General features: G+C 32.4%; 2 protein-coding genes across 6 annotated transcripts; one reads left to right on the forward strand and one right to left on the reverse strand.

The window, feature by feature from the left end:
* The first annotated feature begins 438 nt into the window (after positions 1-438).
* Positions 439-23,028, forward strand: LOC130628578 (protein bicaudal C homolog 1-B-like). Of its 5 annotated transcripts, none has more exons than XM_057441539.1 (30): positions 439-708; positions 5,601-5,644; positions 5,734-5,803; positions 7,497-7,576; positions 7,910-7,994; positions 8,073-8,143; positions 9,118-9,171; positions 9,724-9,849; positions 10,164-10,229; positions 10,320-10,364; positions 11,484-11,593; positions 11,736-11,835; positions 12,494-12,560; positions 12,991-13,064; positions 13,150-13,567; positions 13,640-13,678; positions 13,988-14,034; positions 14,522-14,570; positions 14,782-14,827; positions 14,959-15,042; positions 15,313-15,346; positions 15,453-15,492; positions 16,024-16,127; positions 17,477-17,533; positions 19,231-19,368; positions 19,504-19,546; positions 19,653-19,721; positions 20,091-20,155; positions 20,698-20,797; positions 20,951-23,028. In XM_057441539.1, exons 1-30 carry the CDS (start codon positions 594-596, stop codon positions 21,088-21,090), a joined length of 2,580 nt encoding a protein of 859 aa, XP_057297522.1. In that variant the 5' UTR covers positions 439-593; the 3' UTR covers positions 21,091-23,028. The 5 variants fall into 5 exon arrangements, with proteins under 5 accessions (XP_057297522.1, XP_057297524.1, XP_057297520.1 ...); XM_057441541.1 differs by lacking the exon at positions 439-708 and adding an exon at positions 904-1,009; XM_057441537.1 differs by lacking the exon at positions 439-708 and adding an exon at positions 4,535-4,770.
* On the reverse strand, positions 22,619-24,814 carry LOC130628718 (tigger transposable element-derived protein 4-like). Its single transcript, XM_057441702.1, has 3 exons — positions 24,771-24,814; positions 23,413-24,575; positions 22,619-22,782 (listed from the first exon to the last, which is right to left on the reverse strand). The coding sequence occupies exons 1-3, from the start codon at positions 24,812-24,814 to the stop codon at positions 22,619-22,621; spliced, it is 1,371 nt and encodes a 456-aa protein (XP_057297685.1).
* Between the last annotated feature and the right edge of the window lie 1,654 nt (positions 24,815-26,468).

Consider the following 26,468-nt stretch of genomic DNA (forward strand, 5'->3'; position numbering starts at 1 on the left):
CTTTCCCTCTAAAACTGACCTCTCTGTAGCGAACACGCCCACCAACGCCCACCAATGGGTCATATAAAGCAACTCTTGCAAGAAGTTTGTGTATATTTCAACTAACACAATTTCTCAGATGTGCAAATGGTCTTGTGAGTTTCAGATTTTAGACGCATAACCTGTGTAGGTAAGCTAATTTTTTGTTTTTACCCAAGTTTGCGAGTAAGAGGGTATAAAAAGATGAAAGAATTAGCGTGTGCACACAGCGTGTCACAAGCATACGTACACAAAACACAAGCTAAAGTTGATAGCAGTCTCTGTTGATATGCACACAATGGCGCCCCATAACCTAAATTGCAAACAATCACGTCACGTAAACCGTGTTGACAAATAAATAAAATATTGAAACTGGAGATTAGGTGGAAAAATCTTGAAAACGCTCCAAAAGAAAACACAACATCGATTTGACGAATGTCCGTTGGAACTTGTTAAGAAGATTGTTTAAAACTGCATCAGTTTGCAGAAGAAACATGCGCTAAAAAAAATTAAAGTTACAAAATAACCATTAGTTAGAAATTAAACAAAGCTTGATTTTCCCATGAAATCAAAACATGATGGATTATGGTCTAGAACAGTATTCACCGTGGTCCCCTCCACCTGATCCGTATCGGAATAATCATTTTATATTTCCAGCAGCGTACGGAGAACCCGTTTATGAAAGATATTGTAAGTAACTTCTTATTTTGTTCTGTTTGTTTGGAAAACAAGACTTTTAATTTGTTTAAAAAGATTTGAGATAACACGAGCAAAAAAATTATAAAAAAACAACAATAATGGCGGGAAAGAAGTGAGAAATTAAAACAGACAAACAAAAACATTAATATAAAACTGTCAAATATCTTTGTAAAGAAAGAGATATTAAAAATCTTTCGTCTCACTGTCACGACATGGGAAGTTTGTTATGAAGTTTTGTTGGTGACAGTCTACACAAAAGCAAGTTTTCAGTAGAATAATTTCATCGCAAACTGTAAGTGCAATTTGTCCTCCATGTTGAAATAATGTCGAATTTGCTTTTTAAATATGTAGAAGATGTAACCAATTTCCACCAATCGATTGGCATTCTTGATCCCAAAGCTCTTTGAGGTAAACCTTGCTTTCGAGATTTTATCTCAAAGAGCTCTGGGGACGAGAATGGCAATCGATAAATCAGAATATTTTTTTCGTTTCAACTGCATTTTTGGTATAGAGGTTGAATCAAGATAATTTTCTGCTTCTAACTGTTTTATGTTTTTAATTTGTTAAACCGGTGATATTTTCCCGAATTTTAATTGGGTTTTGTTTTCTCCGTCGTTAAGTCAGTAAAATATTGCGCTTTTGCTTTATGACCCTCGACCCTGTTCTTCATGCTATTGTCACGATAAGATAGTAAAAAATAGGTGTATTTCATGGAATGACGTAAATGCAACAATTGTAAAAAATATTCTCCTAACTTAAACAATATCAAAAAGTAAACAGCTTTGGCGATACTTTAAAAACGAAGCAGCGTTACGCGGATGTTTCAAAAATATTATTAGCGTTATAAGTAGCTTCTTGTTAAAATTTTAAAACAAATTACGTACTGAAAATGTATTAAAAATATATCAGTTTTTAAAAAGTAGCATGCTTTAAAGGATATGAAAAAAACAACATAACAACGAGTGCAACGCGATTGTTTCGAGAGGAAATCAGGGTTCTGTTTTTGATAGATAGCTTCGCGCGAATTTTTAAAAAGCGTAACGCCCTTTGCGCGCTAATGTTTAATGTTTAGCAGATAATCACGAGTAGAATCATGTACTGACGAGTTTCAATTCAGGGAGAAGCTTTTATTTAAATTATCCTACAAAACTAAAGAATGTAAATCGTGGAGATTTTTATATCATATGCTTCATCATACTTTTACTGCTTTCCTACGTAATGTACTCGTCACCGGAACTCGCTCTTGAGCTACTAAACGAGCCCGACAAATGATTTTGAACGTTTACCAAACCTCGTCTCAAGGCTGTACTGAATTGTTAGAGCGAGATACAAAATAGCAGCTTTGGGAACGAAATAGAATTTTTCCGTTCCTAAAGAAAAGTAGTAACGTTTTAGAGTTGACAATTTTGAGGTATTTCGACGATTTAGTGGGAAAATGTTTCCTTACACTAGATGGGGGTGGGTGGTTGTAATCTTAGCATCCCAACGGTTTATTGTGGCATTTTTGCTATAATACATTTACGAGAATATGTGAAAGTTTTATTCCTGTTATTAAAACCATGCTTAATCAAACGCGAGATGTTTTTGTCAGAGTTGACCGGAAATTTTTTAGATATTTAGAGACATCATTTTTATTTGACAAAACAAGGACAAATTAGGCAAATGTGAATTGAAGAATGACAAAATAATAATCAGTTGGGATCAAAAACAAATCGGAACTTAAGAGTTCATCATCCAATCAAAAATCAGAAATCACCATTGATTGTTCCAGTCTATTCCACTTCCGCTTTCGTTAATTTTCAGATATCAACTCACTTTTGATATTTTTGCTAGCAACTGTGTCGAGTGTCATACTGATGCGTTTGTTTTTTCTGACTTCTTTGATGGTGGTAATATTACGACACGCATTAAAGACTAGACCCCCTCCCTCCCTCGTTTCGTAGAATTTTTCGAAGTTTTTATAAAAGAAAGAATTCTTAAAAACGAGGTTGGCTTAATACTATAGTGTCTTGATGAGAAAAAGTTTGTTAAGCTTTTAAACACCCGCGAAGGTGAAAAGACTCAATCCTCTACTTAATTCATCTTTTATAATCGAATCACGCTAACCTTTTAAAGTACATTCGAAGTTGAAAAAGCGTGCTATATGTAACAAATAAATGAAATATTAGATTTTAAAATGCTTCACGAATTTTATGTATCAAATTAAAGTGTTGCGTGTTGTTATAAACACATCTCGCACAACGTACATTTTAAAACGGCAAACCATTGTGAACGAACGAAGGTACACCATTTTTTATTTCAGTTTTAAAAAGGTTATAGCTTTAGCCCTGGGCAACTGGGTTGCTTACGTATGTATTCAAAAGATAAACAAAAAAAGGTAATCGTTTTTGTAGAACAACAACGGGGACGAGTCTGCTGAATTTTGTGTGTGTCCATGTGTTATACGTGCCTGCGTATTCACGTACCTCAGTACTCGGAGTGATTCCCGAATAATTATTTCCGAACTACTCATGAAAATTTGAGCAAATGTTTCAAATAGTGTGCATGATTTCTTTAGAAGGAACTTATAACGTTGTATAGTTTATTAATCGCTCGATTTTTTTGAGGAAGAGGAGGATGAAGTTTATAATGGTGAAACCTTAGCGTTTTAAAGATCTCACAACAGAATAGAAATTCAATAGAATTATAGTAAATTGATGAGATCGCAAACGGATAATAAATAACTGTTATATTGTCAGATTTCCCGGCGTCACCATCTAAAGGGAGATTTTCACTAAGCGAATTGAACGGCGAATTCGACGGCGAATTGTATCTGAGCATGCGCAGTGCGATGCAAAATCAAAACAAACAAAACTGCGCATGCTCAGATACAATTCGCCGACGAATTCGCCGCTCGATTCGCTTCGTGAAAATCCCCCTTAATATTGGGTCAATGTCGTAAACGGGATCGATTGATAGCAACTTTGTTGAACCGAGCTTAATGTTATCCTGGCTGGCTTTTTTTAAAGCATTTTTTACACACGGAAAAAAACATACAACTTTGGTCTGAGGGATATGGAATTTTTGGACGACATAAAAACATTAAACGGATTTAAAGAAGTCATCACGAAAAATCCTTTTGCATTTTGTTGGGTTTTAATATTTCGATAAACTTTCTTGAAAAAAAGAGCAAAAGACGCGAAAAAGCTTCTGCCCGTGAAAGTTCTCTTAAAGTAGAAGTGACCGACCCGGACAATTACGGTTGTTCGGCGCAAAAGAAAAATTTTTGAGTCGGATGTGGTACTGATTTCGTTGAGAATAATGGATCACCAAGATCAATACTTTTATCTTTCATAACTAGTAGCTTGTTGGAAACGACAAAGTTTGAAAGATTCAAAGATGTCCAGTTTTGATTGCATTTTTCTGCAATTCAAATAGCATAAAAAATTGAATATAGATTTAAAACCAATCGTTTCCTACCGGAAGCTATCAAGTTGACAAGATCTTTAAATTTTGAAGAAAACGAGTATGAATGACGTTGCAATATGTGCCAATCATTAATTAGCAAAATGTCAACAAACCCAGTCCATGTAATGGACCGTAATTAATCGGGGAGTACTTAAGTACATACCTACGGGTCAACCAAGTCATCATTTTAGTATTTTTTTAAAAAAATACTAAATAACAAGGTAAAAATACTCATAAATATAAAAGTATAAACTCATGGTTTATTAAAATGTAACTTATACATTATTTAAGAAACAAAGTCATTCAAGAAGAATATAAAATTTCTATTGTAAACCCCCGGTATGAAAAGAAAAACATAGGATTCGAAAACAGACCAAAGAAAACTCAATATGGCCGCCAAAGTTGAGGACGGTGGCAATAACAGTGAAGAAAATCAAAACAATAAGAAACAGGACGAGGAAGAATTAAAAGTTCCACAAGACAAATTTGAAAGTCAAACAAAAGATAACAATGACGAAGAAGTAGTGTCTTCAGAAGTGACTGAAATTGTGGAAGAAAGATTTAGAGTTGATAGGAAAAAATTGGAAAACTTGCTTCAACTCCAAGGTGCTGTTTTTAAAATATGTAGCTAGCTAGCTATGTAGTCAGTTACTGTGATATCGATTATATACGATTTGAGGAAATTGATAGACTAAACTCTAGATTGGTCAACTACATGTTTATGTGATAGCTACCTGTCATCTGTGTCCCCTTTGAAGGGGACATTGATGTGCCTCTGGCTACAACACAACACAAACCACAGCAATGATGCAGCCCCAGATGAATTGTCATCTGGGGCTGCATCATTGTTTTGGTTTCCCATTACTAGCTGGTTTTTTAAACTGGCTTTTAAACTCATTATTGCATAATATGTTTGCAGTTTTGTAAATCATGCTCAAACATCACTGTTTTGAAAGTCATTTTCTGTATGTACAACTAAATAATTTATAATGGAGTAATGTTGATGTTAAGAAACTTGATCTTGTACAAAAGTCCTTCTGGCATTTTTATTTTATTTTATGCTTGCATAATAAAGTAGATGAAGTTGTAGAGCTATAAGTTAATCTTTTATTGTATTTTATGTACATAGTACAAATTGTCAACATTGTTATTTGCAAAGCAAATATTATTTTCTGCCTTTTTATTTTTTTTTTCACACATTTTATTATTAAGATTATATATAAAAATTGGATATTGTTTTCATTATAAATGTATTAATAATATTATGTTAATGCTGTATGCACAATAGCACTTTTTCTTTTTGCTTATTGTCTATTTTCTTTTGTCTCTTGTCTCAGAACATTTTTTTGCCCTTGTTGTAAAAAAAATTACCTTAATTATTATTTATTAATTAAGGTAATTGTCATGCATTTACATATTATTTTGCTTCTGTTTAGATGAACAGAATTCAGAGTCAAGTGGATGCAATTTCTTCCGCAATGTATGTTATACACATTTCTTTGATTTTTTTAACTACTCTAGCAAAAGTTATTTTCAAGTGTTATAATGTAATTGTGCATTTTTATTTAGATTGAACAAGCCACTAATACAACAATATCATGGCCTGCCAAACTCAAGATTGGAGCAAAATCTAAGAAAGGTATGATAATATTTTAGAAATAAGAACACCAAGAGCTCTTAATGAACTTTACACTGTGTGCATTCACAGTGGAGCAACTTCGGTTGCATGTTGAATATGCTAACAAATTTATGTTAGCACAATTTAACATATACATTAAACAAGTGGTTTATTTACAAAATGGCAATCAGAAAATCAAAACCTATTAAATTACTGCTTCATATACACCATCATGTCATTTGGTCTTCATCAAATAATACCCCCTGAAAATGTCATGCTCTATTTGAATATACCTCTTAAAATCTCTGTAAATAAGGGGTGCATTTTAATACAGAAAGTTCTTTTTTAAAAAGTGTATTTGTACCCCCTGAACATTATTGAGCATTTCTGTTAAATTTTGATTTTCTTCTAATAAAGGTATAGTTCTTGTGATGTATAAAATGACATTTATACATTTTGTTCATGCCAGTGCCTTAGGTTTTGTGATCAGCTTCCATTTATAAATGTAAGATGTGATGAGTAATTTTGTTATATTAAATAAATTTTACATCAGCTTTTCCATATGCCTACATGCATTGCAATTTTAAAATATTAAATACAAGTATACAATATAACTTTCTTTGTAAATATACATTCTTCTTCATCATAATCTGGGTTATTTTTCATCAAAATGAAATCTGACATTAACATAAGAACACATAAGATTTTTTAAGATCAAGTTGCCCAAATTATCACATCTAAACTATGGTACTATGGAGCAGAAGTTTTTGAAGTTACTGTTATTCTCAAGAAGATAAAAACAAGTAAAAATTTGAATCAGGGGGTGATGCTTTGTGGTAACATTTTCTCTGCTTCTGTATAGTTATAAAAATGGTAAACAAAGACTTGAGGCAATTATATCTCACCTTTCATAAGATTTACTCACATTCAGTACTCATTCATCTCAAGGTGATCTACTTATTCTGCATTGTTCTGAATCACATGCTTCAAGATTTTTGCTATCACAAACTTCTTTCAACCAACTCGAACAGGGTCAGTAATACATCAAATTAAACACTGTTTAAAACAGTCATTTTTTATACTGCAAGTGTGTCAAACACTTTAGGGAGGCATTTAAAATTGAATTAAACTATAACAGCCTCACATGCAGAAGTGATGTTCCATTTGTAGCCTATAAGAAATCAAAACATATATGATCAGATTTTTGTCTTATAAATATATACAAAAGTGGAAGTTGTTGTTTGTGTGATAAAGCAAACCATGGAATAAAAAGTTTGTAATTTTTTCACTGATTTATGTTGACCATGCGAGAGGTGGTCAGCAATTGTCGTGACTGGGAGCTTGTGCAAGCATTGCATGTGTTCATGTGCAATCAGTTTTATCCAGTGTATCATGAACGACATGCAAAACCAAAACAGGAAGAATGCTTGATGCATAGCACACATAGTAAGTTGTACAACAGGTGTGACAAACAAAATTTTTATGATTTTTTGGCCAATATACAATCCAGAATTACAGGGGGAAAATTACATAAAATGAACCAAGAATATAATTGAATAGAAAAACGTAGGTTAAGCCAACTTTATATAAGTTCAGCTTATATACTTTTTAAAATACAATAAAAACTCTCTATGAACTGAAATTTGATAATTGTACAGATGAACTTTTATTTCCCTTCCTGAGAATGTTCTATTATATTAGTTTGTTACATTAGATCCTTACATCAAGGTAGCTGGACTACCTGAAGACCGATTAGCTGCCAAACAAATGGTACTCTCTGTCATGGACACGAAGGTATATGTGTATGGATTTATTCTTTATGCTGATTGTACTTTGAAATTACAAAATCTATGCAAATGCATCAACAATAAACAACAATATTTGTGTAATTTGCAACCATTTTTTATATTGACGTTGACAATTAATGCTATGTATTTTTGAAGAAACTTGTGCACAATAACTTTTCTGTTTCTCGTTTCAGATATATAATCATATATTAGATATATATATATATATATAAATATGAAAATTGACGAATTTAAAAATCAAAGGAATTAATATTTACCTTTACACCAAAAATATTTTTCAATGCAAATTTTTTTAATATAATACCAAATATTTATTTAGTCAACACGAGTGACTTTAAAAATGGATGTCTCTTTCACGGATCATTCTCATATCATTGGGAAAGGAGGCAACACAATTAAGAAAGGTATGCGCATAGTATGTTTTGCAGTGTTTAGCTAGTCAAAAGGCATTTGAGATTTCTAATCCATTTTTTTGTTTTTAGTTATGAAAGACACACAGTGTCATATTCACTTTCCTGACTCGAACAGAACAAGTTCAGAAAAAAGCAATCAGGTGAGTCATTTAATTCTTTTTGATGTAGCAGTCTTTTTAGGGCCATGTTGTTAGCAAATGTGAAGTGTCAACTTTTATAGAGGCTGCAAATACGCACCAGCCTTGTAAATTGTTGACAACGGTCTGCAATAATGTTGTACGTTATTCCATGAAATTAACAAGTCATGAAATTAAAGCGTTAATTTAATGCAGTGTTATATTAAAGACTCGTAATTTCATGATTAAAATATTGTTAAATATTGTTAATTTGGTGACTTTTCTATAATATATAAAAGCCTAAAAAACATAAAAATACAATATTTTTTACAAATTTTCTACTAGTTCCTCCTCATGGAACAATAGCTCAATGATGTTCTCTTTTTCAGCAATCTTATTCAAAATAGCTTTTGTATAATCTTCATACTCTGATGCAAGGTGGAAAATTAACTGAAAGCACTTTTTCATCCAGAATTTTTAACTATTTAACATTGTCTTACTAAACAATAAAAACTTTTATTTCGATTTCCAAACCACCTTGTAGTTGATTCGACTATTGTCATAATTTTTGCCTTGTGTGATATCGCATATTCTCAAATTTGAAACTGCGTTAATTAAATGCCTTTTTCAAAATAATTTCATTGAACCGCGTTAATTTCATGACCGTTATTGAATTCGCGTTAATTTCTTGACTCATTAATTTCATGGAATAAGGTAATTACTTTTGCACTGATGACAGGAAAAGTAACTGTTGTCATCAATTTCTTATAGTCTTTTTTATTGAATAAATTACATCACTACCAATTATTATCTCTTTTTTTGTTATATTCATTCTCATAGTCAGTTTCTGCGTCTATTTTTCGTCATTTTAAAATTTATAAAAGGTTGTTTTGTGTTCTGTGTACATAAAATGGGAGTTTTTGGCTAACCCTAACCCTAACGCCCAAATTATACTTTCAAGTTGCAAGGTAGTAAATCATACTGGTAATCTTTTTTAGGTTTCAATAGCTGGACCACCATTTTGTGTTGAGTCAGCAAGAAGGCAAATTAGGGTAATTCAGTTTTGTTTTTAACCAGAATATCTTTAATGTGGCATACCACAATAAGAATACAAGTGGATTAATCAATTGTATTAAAAAGTCTGTTTATCATTATTTTATATTATTGATTTTCAGTGTGTATCTTTTACTTTTTTTATTAAGAAAAAACAAACAAATTTCTGTGCGTGGTTCTTGAGAATAAATAAATGTTTCCAAATTAAAAATGACCCAAGTTATTTGATAAGAATATTATTGTTATTAAATAAAATCATCAAGAATGAGCTAGAAACAACATTCATTATTACTAAAGTAAAACATAAGTAAGGAACATCTCATTACAGAATATAAATTAGCATTATTAAAACTCCTTTTCCAGATGTGTTGGCAATATTATTCTTATCTCAATAGAAGTAAATTTATGATATCTTTGTTGTCAAACAAAATCGAGGCCCTATTTTTTTGTTACACTGATTTGAAAATGGATTTATATCTTGCTAAAAACCTTTATTTACTTACATCCAATTCAAATATATTAAGTTAGTTTAAGTTTTCAACATCTTATAGGAACTACTGCCAATTGTTTTGAAATTTGAAATTCCATCTGGTTCAACTGTTACGGTTCCTGACAGTTCCTCTCCTGTTATCGCAAATATTGCACAAAGTTTTAACGTCACTATATCTTTTCAGCAGGTTCGTACTTATTTATGACATAATACTTTTTAAAATAATCTGTCTTTTTGCTACAATTTTTTCACAATTTATTTAGTGTTCAAATAAATTTTAAATTTCTGTTACATTTAAATCCAACTTTCTGTCTGTGAAAATGGTTGGTGAATACATGTAGATTTTTCTACAGGCTAACGACTAATTTTATGCTTATACTGATAACCCAGCATGTAACTCAGACTCAGTCCTTTACGCTTGACAATCTCAGTCCAGTTATCTTGGTATGATCACTATCATCCATGTTGATCCAACTCAACATTGTTTTTATTTGTTTGCAGCAGTTACGTTCCTATGGTTACATCGGTTGTGTTAAAGGCTTACATTCTGATCCATTTTCAGTACGAGTAAGTAGCTGAATTTAATTTGTTTCTAGTGTTTTGTTATTTCATAGTGCGGATGAATTCTTGTTTAAACTGTAAAATGTTTTTTTTAAGGATGCTGTGTTGAAAGTGTTAGAGCATTTGACTGGAACAGTGCCGGTAAGCAACATTTGTATTTATTTTTGTTACTTCATAATGTTGTTATATTTACTGTATGTTTTTTAAAAATATAACATTAAATAAAAGAAGCAACCCTACTAAGCCTTTCCCAAAGACAGAAACAGAACAAACTTTAAGAAATATATGCAGCACAAATTAATGAGTGTTGGGTTTTTAATTAAAATGGCCATATTCCGGTCGAAGAATTCACTGTATCACTCATTGAATCCATGATTTTGGTTTAAAATTCCCAGAAAGCTATCTTGGTTTTTGTATAAAGTGATAAACTATCAGAATTCCCTGTAGAACTATAGTTTTATCTTATTTTTTTAAAGATAACTTAGGCGTAGGTTTTTACCATAAAAAAAAATTTCAATAGGGTTTTGTGGCTTTTACTGCTTAAATAATACTGTGTAACATAAAAATATGCTATGTATAAAATCTAAGGTCTAATCACACAGTTAATCAGCATTAAAATACAGCTTCAGTTGATCAGCGTTTTCCTCCTAAAGAACTAACAGCAATTGCAAATATTATCGAAATTAGCCACAAAATATGTGGGCATGAAATTGCCAATGTCAGAATTGTTGCAGGGGCAATTAGTCAACAATAATTTTCCAACAGAAATTATCAAAAGATTAGCATTTTCCTTGAAACTCATTTTGTAAATACTTCTGAATAATTAAGAGGCTGTTTTTCGAGGGTGTAGTTAAGTTTGTCAATATTATATAATCCTATACATTTTCTATACTTACGATACCTTTACAAAGTTTTAAGATGTACATATGTAAAAGAGACAATTCTTAAACAGATTTTTAAAAAAACATTTTTGTCTGTCGTGATCAAAATTCAACACCAGACCTGTTTAAGTGGATTTTTCCACAAGTACTTTTATAAATTAATTTGATCAGCCTCGGCAGTGTTTTAATGTTATGAATGGGTACTGTGGCAGCAATTGCTAATTGTTGACACTAATTCATAATCACACTAACCTGACGTATAAATGTTTGGTCACTTTAAGAATATCTTCCCTTATGGTAAAATAAAGTGTTTTTTTTAAACTTTTTAGTGGCTGAAATATCAGCAGTTGCATGACTGCACCAAAGTATTTTTCTTTAGGTAACTGTTCACGTCACGACTCAAATGGAAGTTGACCCAAAACATCATGTGTTTATATTTGGTCGAAATGGATGCAATGTGAAGAAAATTACACAGAGCACTGGCGCAAGGTAATACCTTGTGACAACTTAATTTTTTTTTAATAAACAAATTAAATTATCTCTTGAAAATGTGCTGTATTCTTATGGAAGGCTTTGTTTTAAATAAATTAAATATTTACCTGCAATTAACAACCGTTCTTTTGCCTTTTAGTATTCATTTTCCTGATCCGAATGATCCAAATATGCGTAAGAGTACTGTCACAATAACAGGCTCCATTGAAGCTGCTGTTACTGCGAAAGTATATTTATTGGTAAGGAATATACTACCTTATATTGTAACAATCTCTATTAAAGATTGTTGCACAAGTCAAAGCCAAGTTTTTATTTTATTTTCTATAAATTAATATTTTATATAATAATATGGTGTGTTTGTGATGAGCTTGATGGATGTGTTCATTAAAATTAAAAAAAAGCAAATGCTAATCCACAAATTAAACATATATTTTCTTGATCAGCGTTTCAAGCTCTACACAAGATGGGCAATGGGTTATTGAATTTCTAAGCATATTTTTTTATACATTAGTGGGTTTTTGTTGATGTCAGCAAAAGTTTTTTCCAACTCCCATATCTCCTTAAACTGCTGATCAAAACTGCATGATTCTATACATTATTTTGATTAGCATTTCAAACTGTCACTTTGTGCATGGATCAATCGTTGCTTATGTCATCAAAATTGACAGATTTTTATTATTTCTTTTTTGCTTTAGTGGATTTTTCTATGGGCCTTACCGAATAGTTATAACAATAAATAAATTTCTGTTCCAATATTTGGTTTCAAATTCTAAGGTCTTATCCAATTTCTATATTTATACGAAACACGAGTCTTTTTTTGTTTTCAACTATATAACAACTCTTTATTTATCTTCATTTATATTTATAGGTATTTGATTCCTTTTTATTTTGTTTTAGCAATTCCTACCACTTATATTAATGTTTGACATAAGAGATGGTGAGAACGAACATTTTTTCGAACAAGGTAATGTCTGGCTTTTTGTTCTCTGATGATTGTTTTTTTGACCTGTTATATTACTTTAAATTTTTGTTATGGTGAACAAACAGTAGCATCTATTTCAGTGTTTTTTATGTCATCCTCTGTTACACTTTTCTGCCACAAAATGTTTAAAAAGGTAGTTTACAAAACTCAGACAAAGTAATCTAAAACTCTCTTTTTGCACGGTGTGCACTACACATGTGATCAGGTTGTGGATAATTTACAAACACTAAATTTGATTGGACTTAGCTCAGTACCATCAAAATTCAGGGCTACTTTATAAAAATGTTTTACAGAATACATTAATTCTTTGTCATATATGCCTATGGTACTGCATCGAATTTTAAAACTTTTTGTCTCTAAAAATTCAATTGACGCTTGATTATAGATGATTAATATTTATTTTTTTTGCTAGGTGTTTTGAAACAAATAAATGACAACTTCGATGTCCAAGTTAACGTGAAGCCAAAGCCGAAACAGTTTTGCAAAGTAAGAAAAAATAACGTTTTCTCAATCAAGGTTTTTGTTTTATTTGCTTTTAACATCTTTTGAAACATTTGTATTGCTATTTTAGTCCATTATTGTGAAAAGCCACGAGAAAAATGCTTTAAACATTTACAAAACTCGTCTACATCTTATTGGTGAAGATCCATCAAATATGCCGTTTCTTCTTGCACCACTTGCTACCTTGGTCATCCCACCCGACCCAAATACAACTTTAAACTTATACAACAACACATTACCTCAGCAATCTCAAATGGGTGGCCAATCATCGTTACCAAACCAAGGAAGCCCACTGCTTAGCCCACCTGTGCAATCATCAAGTCCACTTGTTAATCAGTCTGTAGATAATCCAACTCAGAATAAACTGGACAACAGATACTTAAATATGAGTCCTGTTGGCCAGAGAATTATTGGTAGTGAAATGAAAATGATGAAGAGATTAAGTATTGATGGATTGATGGGTAATGGTTCAGACGCTCAAACAACTGGTGAGGTTTCTATAGTCCGTCTTTGTCAAACATTTTTTATGTGAGTTATTATTCTATTTTATTTGTTTTTAGGTGAAAGTATGGAAACTGAGAAACGAAAACTATCATCAGGTAGAGATAATCACAAAATCAATTTTGCAAAGCTATAAGCATAAGTTGCAGCTTACCATATTAACTCCATATTGTTCTCGCATCTCAACTGCCTTTCTACTGAAAAAACAGATTTTTGCTAAATGTTTTTGTGCTTTTTACTTATGCTGAGAATGATACCAATGTAATTTTCATATATTAAAAAAATAATCCACATCTTTAGTAAACCTGGCCATGTTTTTAATGCTAACTCCGACATGGGAATAGATAGAGTTACAGTATGTTATTGTCTTGTGCTTTTTGTTTAAGAAAAGTTGATGTATTTTTTAGACGGCTTGTCAAGTTCAAGAAGTGCGGAATCAATTCTTGATGCACTGGTCAGTTTATTTTTGTTTTTATGTTAATATTTGTTGTCTGTGTGTTCAAAATGGTAGTGAAATTACTACTTTGCACAGTAGTAAGCTTATATTTGTTTATGTATCATAATGTATTTGTAATAAGCTAAGACAACAAAACCATGCAACATGCTGAAAACACTAGGTTTTACTAAAACTATAATTGAGAATGATCTATATGAACTTTTAATTCTGTTTGAAGTGTGTGGGAGATATATGATAGCCCTGTAATATATCTTGTTTTCGTATTATTTTAATGAATAGTATTTAAATTAGTCAGAAACAATGCAATACTCGTAATTTTCAAAAATGTAAAAATAAGGATGACTCACAAATCAAAAAATTGTGCTCTGACGTCAATCCGACATTCGAGAGAGTATTAAATCGTTTAACATTTGAATATTTAACTATTTTTTTGTAATCATAGTGAAAATGAGTTTTTTAATTTGATTTTATTGTTATTATTTAGATGGCTAAAAACACAAACCCTGTTGTCAATAAGGAAATTGATTCACTAGGTAAGTTGATTTATTTTTTGATATTATTTTTATTTATTATTCAGCGCTGTCAGAAACTTTAAAGAGAAAAAGTCAAATTTAAGCTCTTTATGTCTTTTAAAAATAAATTTATTGTATTCTTTCATGATCAAAAAAATTAAAAAACTTTAATAAATAAATAAATAAATAAAACACACATCATAATTATAAACACATATTTCTTTTTTTTTAGCTTTAAGTGGTTCATGGAATCGTAAAAGTCTGAACAAGCCTTCTTTGTGAGTAAATTGTTTCACTATAATTTTGTTTAGCACAATACTACCACTGTTTAGATAATCAATTTGTAACGGATGGAGAAATATTTTGATAAAAAGTCTACATTTAACTGACCAGAATGTTTCACTCTTAGGAAACCTCCTGCACCTGTTGATTCTGGTCCATCTCGCTCACAAGATGAATTGAACGAGAGCTCAAACTTGTCACTAACTAACCTGTAAGTCTGAAGTTTGTTTATATGGTATCTATGGTAACAAAGTCAGTGAATTGAAATGTATATGCAGCAAGTCTTAACGAAATATTTTTCAGTAGGGGAGTAACAAATACAAGTGCATGCACTAATTTATATGTCAAATCAGTTTCAGTAATGAATGTCCATCGTCTTGAGACCGTTTTTGCTGTCTTTATTTAAAATGTTTTTCTACTCCACTGCACTTGCAATGTATAATCTGATAAAGATTTTACTAGCAAAATTGTTTTCTTGTAGAATGAATAATCTCGCTCTCCAAAGAAATCCTAAGGTATTGTTTGTTTTTCCATTTGTTATTATGCTTTATATTTTCAACAGCTTTAGTTTTTTTTTTACTTCTATTTATTTTTATTTATTATTTTTTTTTTGTATTTTAGGCTGAGGATTATGAACTACGCAAAAAAATGGCTAAAAATGGTATGTTGTTTCCTTATTTTAGGAGGATGTGTTGTGGATTGTTTATTCTCTAAGAATTGTAAAATAATACATACTTTTATTGATCCTTACTATTCTTGAAAAAGATTTTAAGCCTAGCTATATTCTTTATTGACAGTGAAAGACAGTCTTTTAGCAAAACAGGAAAACCTAATTTTATCTGACGTTCTAAACCATTTAAAATTACCGGTGGTGTATATAGTGATATATTTAACATTTAAACCTGGGAATTATTCAATATTGCAATTTTAGCTTTAATATATAAATTATTATGCTTGCCATACATCTGTCTGTTGTGTGCCAAAAATGGTAGCTTCAAGCAGTGACATTATCATCATCATTCTTCGCTTAACGTCCGTTAGGGTTAGGGTATATTAATGCTCTCTTTCAATCTGATCTAGACTGCGTTAGATCTAAACTCAAATAGCATTAGTTTTTTTTTGCTTCCAATAATTATTCAAAATATTAATCTGTAACAATTTTAGTGTAAAAATATTTTTTTATTTTTTTCAGCAATGCATAGTCAAGTTCAGTATGGTAAAATTCGAACACCAACAGATGCATGGGCTGGGTTAGGATTTTCAAACTCAATGCCAGAAGCTGTAATCACAGAATTGGTAAGTCCTTATATTTTTACACAACAAAACAACATTGGTATTTGGTTAGTTTCTGCCACACTTACTAAAATTTATTCTTCAAATTTTATAGCAGTAAGTTTCATGTGGTGTAACCATATTCAGTTTTTATTAAAGAAGGTGAACCTGCTGAAAAATGCATTAGGGTTTGTCAAGGAAATTATTTAAAAGTACCCATACCAGAAAATTATTTAAAAGCAAAAATCGAATATTGATTAAATAGACAGGCCTCCCAGCGGTCATATATTTCATATGTTTCATATATTTCGGAAATTCATCGAATTTACAATATATCTTCATATATTTTGGAGATTTTTCATATATTATCATATATTTCGACTGTTTCTTCTTGTTTTTTTAGATATATTTGTTTCTGATTCCTATCATTACCCTATTGTTGTTTGTTCTTATTAGTTGTTCTTATTGATCTTGTGTAAATTGTGCTCATCTCAATAAGTCAAAAGATTTTTAAGTTCTGAAGTTTGTATTTAAGCCAGTAATTTACTATTTTACCAATCTTTGTTAGTGCTAACGTGCTTCTATAACGATATCTAAAATCCAATTTTTTTTGCCTAATTTTAACAGGTATTTGGCTTAGTTTTTATTTTTAAACCTACTTTTTTATCATATATTTTGTCAATTTATCATATATTTACCTGAAAATATTCATATATTCTCATATCCTATTTTTGGCCATATATTCATATATTTTGTATGATAATTTCCCTAGGAGGCCTGAATAGAGTCTTCTAGATTTGTCTTTTCGACAGCATGCTCAAAGTCGTGCTCTTATGTTTTTCCAGTTAGCCTTACTCAAAGTAATGCTTTGTGTATCTTGGTTAAGGTGGATTCTTACTTGCCCATTTTAAGCATGGAAATGGGACAGAAATAAAAGTATGCTCATGTGCACTTCCTTTCTTGGGGGAATTTGCCTGTCTTATATCCTGTAAAATAAGAAAAAAAACACACACTGTCCTATGAACTAATGGCACATGACAATTATAAGGCATTCATGTTTTTTATTTCTCGAGTACGCAATCAAAAGTGTACAAGTTAAAAAATGTGGTCATAATATTACAAATCTTAATAATCCTTCTTTTTAGTGGATAACAAGGTTTTCAGTGTTCATATGTTTTATAACTTTGCTACTGTAATACTTTTTAGTAAACAATAATTTCCCCTTTCCGTCCTGTTTTCCTTCCTGTCAAATCAGTAAAAACCCTCCTTTATTCTTACTCAAAGTGGCACTCTTTCGTTGTCTTGATTGATTGATCTTCTCAATGTTGCATTGCAAATGGGCATATCTATCTCATGATATTATTTTTTTCTAGTTGAACAGAGAAAAGAATGCTAACCAGTTGCGTCTGAATGGAATGCGAAACATATTGGTTTGTTTATTTATTTATTTATTTATTTGTTTATTTGTTTGTTTGTTTGTTTTCCCTACATAAAAGCCTGAACAAATGTATATTGATTGAAAGCTTTTAACCTGTGTCTTTTCTCAAAGCTGACAATGTTGTCCTGGTGTTATTAAAAACTCCAACTTGTTTGGGACTTTTATTGAACATCAAATGTATTTCATTGTACACATTCTCCATATTAAACATGTTTGAAGATTGCCAAGAATATCCACCTGCCTATGTTATTGTTGTGAAAAATGAAAACAACGCCATGTTTTTTTTGATGAAATCAAAATTATCAAGACAATCTCTTGTTTGTATTTACACAGTACATACACACATTTGGGTATAGGTAGTCAAAATGGAATGAGTCAGATGGGACACTATCGGGTCTTTTCCACCAAACAAAATCTCTCTTCAAATAAAGTGGAAATAATATTTCTTCGTAACTAAAAGAATTCTAGACAAGGGAGCGCATATAAATACATCTCTTGTATAAATGGAAAAAGTTTCTCTGTGACTGAAAATTCCGAAATAGGTTAAAATTTACTTTTCCAAGCGGATGTTTTATTTCTCCTAAAGAATGCGCAAATTGGAAAAATTTTGTCTAATTTATTTAAATTGCCATTTAATAATTACGTAATTACAAAGATCGAAGTCAATGATATTATTACAGTTGTTGAGACCATTGCAGTGTACGGTTAAGTTTGAGACCAAATAACTTAACCCAATTTCTCCCAAACAAACCAGCAGACCCACAGCTTAACAACTAGTCTTGTTTATTAATACCCCTATTATGTCTATGTACGCGAATAAAGGTTATGTCGCAAACACACAAAATAGCAGGTAAAAATATGTTTTTATCCACTTTGTTGAATCGGGTGAAATTTCTGTATCATTTTTCGTAGGCCAACAGCGTTTTGGAATTCTTTCAAATTTTGTAGGCGTTGAAAAGTAATGCAAGCTCAGATTTTTCTGAATTTCACGGACAACAAAATGATGTTGAATTATTGTTTTCGTGCAGTGTCATTATCAAAATATGAAAGCTGAAAAGTTAAGATTTTATTCCTCATAAATATAAACCTCTTTAAAACCGCATTGATTACATCAGAAAAAAACCTTTAAAACTTCAACAAAATCAAGTTTAAAAGCTCCAAAAAAATTTGGTGAATCATTTCGGATGTAATGTTACTATTTGAATTGGAAAGTAGTTTTCCAATTGTTTAAAAAAATTTACAGTGCTAAAAACAAGGCTAACAGCCATGTCATTGATAAACATCGACAGAAAAACAATTCTTTTTCTTTTACGCACAGCGAACCTTTGAAGTACCAATGTCTAAAAAATAGTTTCTATAATCTATGTACGCTGAAGACAGAAACACAAAAAACTAATTTGGCAAGTTTTTCAAATTTCAAGCAGGGTCATATTATTAAACTCGAGAAAGATATGAAGGCGCAGGAATTAGGCGCGAAAGAAAAATAAGAAGACATGATTCATTTATCCAAGAAAAAACAACAATTTCGAATTAGAAATTGAATTTTAAAAATTTATTAGGTTTATCACATCCAGAATGTTATGCAATCAAGTGTAGCAACAATTTACTCGAATGTTTACTCGCTAAATACGAATTGATATAAATTTTTGAAATTTGAAGCAGTATAATAACATATAGTATTTCTTGCAGCAACCTTCCCCAACAACTTCATTGGATTCATCTGTATCATCAAACGGTTCGTCCACATCAGCTCATTCCCATGGCATGGGTCATCAGTCGCCGTCGGCTTCCAAACCTTTGCGTAGACCTCCCCCAGGTCTTGAAGATGTAAGTAGCACCTGCAATAATTCATGTTATTTTTTTATTTGTGAATATGCTTTTGAAATAAATAATATGATATTGTTTTGATATCCGATCATTCCTTTTAATATTTCTTTCCCATAATGCAATTTCTTTTTTTAGAGTCACCCATCCATTGATAATTCGTTGTTGCTAAACAACAATTGTAAGTGAATTATTTTCCATCTTTTAAACCAAGTTTCTTTAAACTGCTTGTAACTGGTCGATCGATGTTGTTTCAGGCCATGTTATTTAGTGCATTATTTTTTTAGATGATTATGGATCGATGCTTTCTCCTCCCGACCATCATATGAGTCACAACGCATATGCAAACGTGAAATGTAAGTTTTCTTGCGTGTGGAAACCATCCGATGGAAACACGCACGTTTAAAATGTGTTTTGGGCCATATGGTTTTTTACAGAGTCGAGATTATTTGTTAAATGCGAAAAAGTTAAAACAGGTTGGCCATCGGCCCTAGAGACTACTGGAAGTAACTCCTAAAGCGCTTGGATTTATTGTTTAATACGAGTTACCGCCCTATGGAAAATTTCTCATTTCTTCGTCTATTCTGGAACCGCAGCAAATTTACTTTATGAACTCTTATTTTCAACTCTATAAACGAAAAATACAGCGCTCATCATATAAAGAAATACGAAAATACATCTTCAAATGGACAAGGATTTACACTATGACATTTTACATCATTTAGGCATGTCTGATTTGTTTGCTATGCTTGGTTTGGAACAATACATTGACGCATTTGATAAAGAAGAGGTTAGAATATTTTTCATTATTTCTGTTGTCTGTGTGTAAATACCTTGTGTGGTTCGTGCGTCTGTTTGTCTGTCTGTTACGGAAACACGAAATGCGATATATAAAAGAAGGGCGACCCCGTAGATTTTTCCACGGGTTAAAGACTAGTGTCTACATTAATATAAGCCGTATTCTGTCTGTCTGTCCGCGAGAAAAGCGTCATCCAACAAAATAGCTTGTAATTTAATGATTGGCGACCCCGTGGTGTTTCCATGAGTTAAAAACTCGTGTATATTAATACCCGTACCCAAGATGGCTACGCGCAGCTTTAGTAACGACCCCCCACGAAGTGAATCATTTTCTAAATTGAATTTCTAGTCGCCGTCGTGGCAACGATGGGTAGTTTATATACTAAGCATCTTGGGTTATCTAAGGATTATGGGTAATTTAAGTAACTGAGTTGCGAACTTTTTGTGAACCGAGTTTTCACTATTTACCGCCTTGTTTATTTTGTTATTTATATTTGACGCCATATACGGTTAACGTGAATATTTTGTCCATAGGTTGACTTGTCGACGTTTATGTCACTCACTGACGAAGATTTAAAAGAACTCGGCGTTTCAACATTTGGTGCTCGTAAAAAGATGGCAAACGCTATGAAGGGTAAGTCGGTGTTATTAGTATAGAACTGGTAGTACAAAATATAAGTAGCACGAAATCAGCTCGCGTTTCAGCTCACATCATTTATTGATCCTAATCAAATAATTAAGAACTTTAATATGTTATTATTATTCTTTACGTAATTTCTTTATTTAGAATTACAAGCTGTCCATAATCACCAAACATTAGGCCTCACGACTGGTCTGCCATCTCCCTTGCAAAACTCAATGACGTCTTTATTTCCACCTCGACCGATTCATAATTTCGATATTGCTGCACACAGTTTGCGTTGGTGAGGCCACGTGTCGCTTCAATGCTGGGATGTGAACCATCAAATTGGGTTATAATGGTGTTCGGAAATACTTGCTAAATACAAATTCATATAAAAATGTGGAATTTTTTGCTGACGCGGCTGTTTTGAAACATGCTTTGTCCGCTTCGGTAGTTGAGAAATCTTTCTTCCGCCTTTTATAAAATATAGAAAGAATGTTATTTTCACTGACGGATTGGTTGTGGGCACACGCACATAGATAAAAAGAGAAGAATTATTTATAATACTGTGAACGCACATGCACTTCTACCTAAATGGCAATTTGACGATTTATTGCTACCATTTTAATGGCGAGTTTTTTAAGCAATGCAATATTATCCATTTTTCCTTTGCACTTATTTTTTTTTACTTTTTGTAATTTTGGCTCCTTTTAAACAACGACCAGGATTGAAATCTCTTTAGCAAAAAATTATCGCCATGTTAATTTCATTCATGTTTCCATGGAAACGTGTTTACGACCAAACTAGACATCAAGAGTACACAAGTAGTTTTTTTGGCTTATTTTTTATTCAATTTTTTATTGTTGTATAATAAGTTTTTTGTTTACATCGGCGCAGTCAGTTCTCCTCCACTGTGTTGTATAATAATGAGGAAAAAATATGTAGTTACATTTTTTGTTACTTAATTTTTAAAAAACAATTTTTTACGTAGCAAGTGTTTGGCTTGTTATTTCAGTGGATGTAAAATCTGGACTTGTTTTGACGGACATCAACTGCTCTGTAATGCGAAATTTTAGTCCCGTAAAAATATTGCTGGTCAAATAGACAGAATCTGCTAGAGGTACCAATTATGATGACGTCATCACAAGTAACAGTTTTTCACTGGCGCTTATTAACGTATACCAATTTAGTTTCCAATCCTTCTTGTCTTAACTACGGCAAAGAAGCACTGGAAACTAGGAGTAGAAACAATAGCTTTAAGACATAACTCAAACTTTATAACAGTCGCGGATGGTAAAGCCATCGGTCTTCTTGTAATTTGAAAGTTTGAGTTATAAATTTGATAACTTATAATGTCACGTGACTTCATTTAGTAAATGGAATTGGTTATAATGACAACTCTCCTCTGTAGAGTGTATTTGTCCTGTCCTGTGTTATGTTTTTTTTTTCTTTCGAACTTTTCCCCGAAAAAAGTTTTATAGATATTTTCGCTTCGGGAAGGAGAACTCTCCTCCACAGAATCTCTTGTCATGTGTTTTATTCTATTATTTCTCTAACCTGATTTTCATCTGACTTTTATGCTCCGTGTAGGAGAGTCGTCTTTAGGTGTCATTTTTGTGGTTAATTTTTTTTATATTACTTTATGGAATTATTTGCATTTCTTGCTAGATGATGGATATCACCCAACTTAGTACCCAGATCTTTAACAATGACAATTAGGAATAATCTTTACTGTGGAGAAATCCTGTGAAGAATCAAAATGATTGATTTTTGATTTCTTTGACGATAAAAAAAAAATATAAACGAAACTAAATAAGTGGAAGTAAATTAAATTTACAAGCTTTTCCAAATTCCTCTTCTTTTTTTTCTTCCAAACAAAACAGTTTTGCAAACAAGCGCTTTGACTACCTCGTTCATTTCAGTCGTTTTTACAACCGAAGCCTGCGGTTTGTACCCGTGTTTATAAATAAACATCATGTCATTTTTTTTCTTTCCAGCTAAAAATGGAAGTCCATATTAGAACAACGGGTCTAATTAATCATCTTCCAACCTCGTCACCAGTACTTTTATATTTCCATGTCTTTAGAAACAGATCGATCATGAATTTGTTTAAAGGTTATTCGAATAAAAGGTCCTGGGTACGAGGTTGTTATGTTAATTTTTTACTTTATTTGTATAGTTGAACGCATTGATGAATTTACTGGTTAACAATTTCGTTTAAAATAAATGAATGATGAACGAAATTGTCAGTTATTCTGTTGTTGTCTAGTTTGTAGAAGACAGGAATGCTATCTACCAATGTCATTCTATCCCTCGTTTCCAGGACTTTAAGTTTTTTTCTATATCTGGCGGCGAGATGAACGCATTATACAGTAGAGTCTCCATAACTCGAACAGCCACGGGGAAAAGGAAATCGTTCGAGTTATGGAGACATTCGAGTTGTAGAGGTTTTCAACTTTTAGCGCAATATCCTCCCTTTACGTGAACCAGCTGGATAAAAACGTTATATTTAATCTTAAGTCTAACTTTAAGGCGGCTATTAGGTTAATGAAAGTCAAAACAATACACTTTTAATGAATTTTTTAATGTTTATTTAGAAAAGAAGTCGGTGATAACTGTTTGCTTACAACTCATATCAAAATCTTTGGCGATATTACGATTCAAGTCCCTCAGGGAAGCTATCATTTCTTCTTCAAAATGTGAAAAAATACTCAAGTCTTCGAAGACGTTGATAGCTGTACGCACTTGCTCGGCCGTCGGTCTTGTGATCTTATCTTCTTCCTCCTTGTCTTCTTCGTCGACCTCTTCTAATTCTTCGTCTTGAGTCCCAGTGATCTCAGCAATGATGTCAGCAGTCTTCAGACGCCCATGGGATGTACTGACTTCAATGTCAAAATCAATGAAATCTTCAGTTGATAAGTCAGGATCAATGTGGTCAGGAAACCTTCGTTTTATGTAAGAGAGTTCAGCATCGAGGGTTGGAATTGGGTCTTCTTCTACTTCGCTGGTTAAACTTTTAAAAGGGTCGTCATCTTCGTTGATCGCTCTTTCTGCATCCTTTTGGGAAATTCCTGATTTTCGAAAGCAATTGGTGAATGTTTTGTTGGAAACATCATCCCATGCTTTCCTTAGCATGTACATAGCTCCAAGAATCGAGAACTTCGGAGTCGATTTTTCCTCGTCCAAGGCTTTTATCAATTTCCGCACTGCTAGCGATCGATATTTTGCTTTCAGGGCGCGGATAATTCCTTGGTCCATAGGTTGGGTTAGGGACGTGGTATTTGGAGGAAGAAAGATCAATTCTACCCATTCCAGGTTTTCAACATGAGGATGTGCGGTACAATTGTCAATAATCAAAGCAATTTTTCGCTTAGAGACAGAGAATTTTCGATCAAGCTCGCGTACCCACTCTTCGAACAGCTCTCCAGACATCCAACTCTTCTTTTGCGAACGGTATCGACAGGGTAGTGTTTTGACACCTTTAAAGCAACGAGGGTTGGCGGACTTGCCAATTACAAACATTGGCAATCGTTCCCCCAAGGCATTACCAGCAGCTAAACCAGTAAGTCTAACTTTGCTGTGTTTTCCTCCAGAACACTTATCACCTTTCATGTGCAAAGTTTTACTGGGAAGGCATTGAAAGAAAAGCCCAAATTCGTCGGCGTTAAAAATGTCTTCCAGAGGATAGCGGGAGAGAATGGTTGGTAATGTTGTCTCCGACCATGGCGCTGTCATTTCCTCAGTGACGGACCGTGATTCTCCAGCGATGGTTTTGAAGGATACTCCATACCTGAAAGGAATGGATGAGAAAAACGTTTATCTCTGTAGTTGTGACTAGTGTAGATGGAGCTTTACATTTTGTTTGATTCGAATCATGGAATTCTAAATTTAGAATGCCATGGCCATGATTCGAATAGAAAACATTCGATTGTTACCATGTTTTGATTTGTGAAAGAATTCAAATAGAAAAAGATTCGATTTTTACCAAGTTTCGAAGTTTTGACGAGTGAAAGAAAGCATGGAAGCCATGAAAGTCCAACAAGTCAAAAGATTAACAGACATTATTTGTTGTATAGAACTTCCTATCATTAAACTTACTACGTACGAAATCGACGCTTTTGTCATGGGGTATCATGTTTATAAAAGTAATTGGACACCCTCTGTTGGAGATGAATTTTATGGTTTCATGGAACCAACAAATAAAATGGATAAATATGCAGTTGCAGTCAAGAAAAATGATGGAGAAATCATTGGACATCTACCACTAGGAAAGTCAGGACGCTTTGCAAAAGTCATATTTTACTTTCTGAAGAATGACAGCTTCAATGTATGCAAAATAACAATTACTGGAAAGTCATTGAATGCTGGTGATGGATTAGGGATGAAAGTCCCATGCAAATTATCCTTCCTCTCTGAAAGAGAGTCTATTGATATTTTGAAAAAACAACTACCAAAGCTATTGTAACATTTTTTTAGATTTTATCTTCACGAAGATAAACAAACAAAATCTTAGTCAACTAACCTGGTTTTCCATTTAGCCATCCACCCCTGAGAAGCTTGAAATGACTCGACACCCAACGCTTTGGCAAACTCAAGAGCTTTCTCTTTCAGCATCGGGCCACTGATTGGGATATTCTCACTCCTCATCATAAGTAACCATTTATGAACAGCTTTGTTCACATCTTCGAATTTTTCTGGCTTTGATCTCTTCGATGTTTGCCCGTTGTTAAACTGCTTGTAAATCTTTTCTTTATTTTTTTTCCAAGTTGACAGGGTGCTTGGAGGAATTTTGAACTCTTTTGCCACATCCTTTGGCGCAGTACCCTTTTCCAACGCTTTAAGAGCTTTGTACTTGATTTTGCACGACTTATTGTCAATTCGACGCTTTGATCCTGCCACAGACGACATTGTTATGAGAGTGTCTTTCTTTTGAAATTCTTTAGATTTTCTCGAAAACGTTCGAAAAAGACGTTCGAAAGGTTTGGATGACGCATCATTAATCATTCGAATTAATAATAAGGCCTGCAAAACACGTATTAACAAGATTTTTAGACCCAATTTATCAGGAAAACTGTTCGAATTTTGATTATGATGTCAGAAAATTCGAGTTATGGAGAGAAAAGTCTCCAAGGGACAAAAAAATTTGTTCGAGTTAAGGGAAGATTCGAGTTATGGAGGTTCGAGTTGTAGAGGTTTTTTTATAAGAGTTTATTAGGAAATTTTCACGGTGCCAACGAATTTGTTCGAGTTAAGGAGAGATTCGAGTTATAGAGGTTCGAGTTATGGAGACTCTACTGTATTTCTCATAATCAGATGAAGTCTTGACTAATCACGGCTCAGAATAAAACCAGCTGCCTTCTTGAACATTTTTGTCAGGTCTGTCCATGAGAAACAAACTTGTCACAGAAATTTGTTAAATTTTGACAAAAAATTAAAAATGACCTAAAATTGTCTTGGAAATTCATTATGCTGAGTTAAATGTTTGCATATCCACATTTTCTGAATTTTTCTACAAAACATTCTACACAGAAATTAAGAAACTTTGTTGTTTTAGGATGTTCAGTTTGTTTTTTAAGAAAACTTCAAGAATTTATTGAGAAAAAGATTTGATTCTAATTTATTCCCTAGTTTTTTTTAAAAATTTAACTTCATAGGGTTTAAATTTTCTTGAGATTAATTAAAG

This window comes from Hydractinia symbiolongicarpus, chromosome 15, assembly GCF_029227915.1.
Source record: "Hydractinia symbiolongicarpus strain clone_291-10 chromosome 15, HSymV2.1, whole genome shotgun sequence".
In the NCBI taxonomy this organism is placed as follows: domain Eukaryota; kingdom Metazoa; phylum Cnidaria; class Hydrozoa; order Anthoathecata; family Hydractiniidae; genus Hydractinia; species Hydractinia symbiolongicarpus.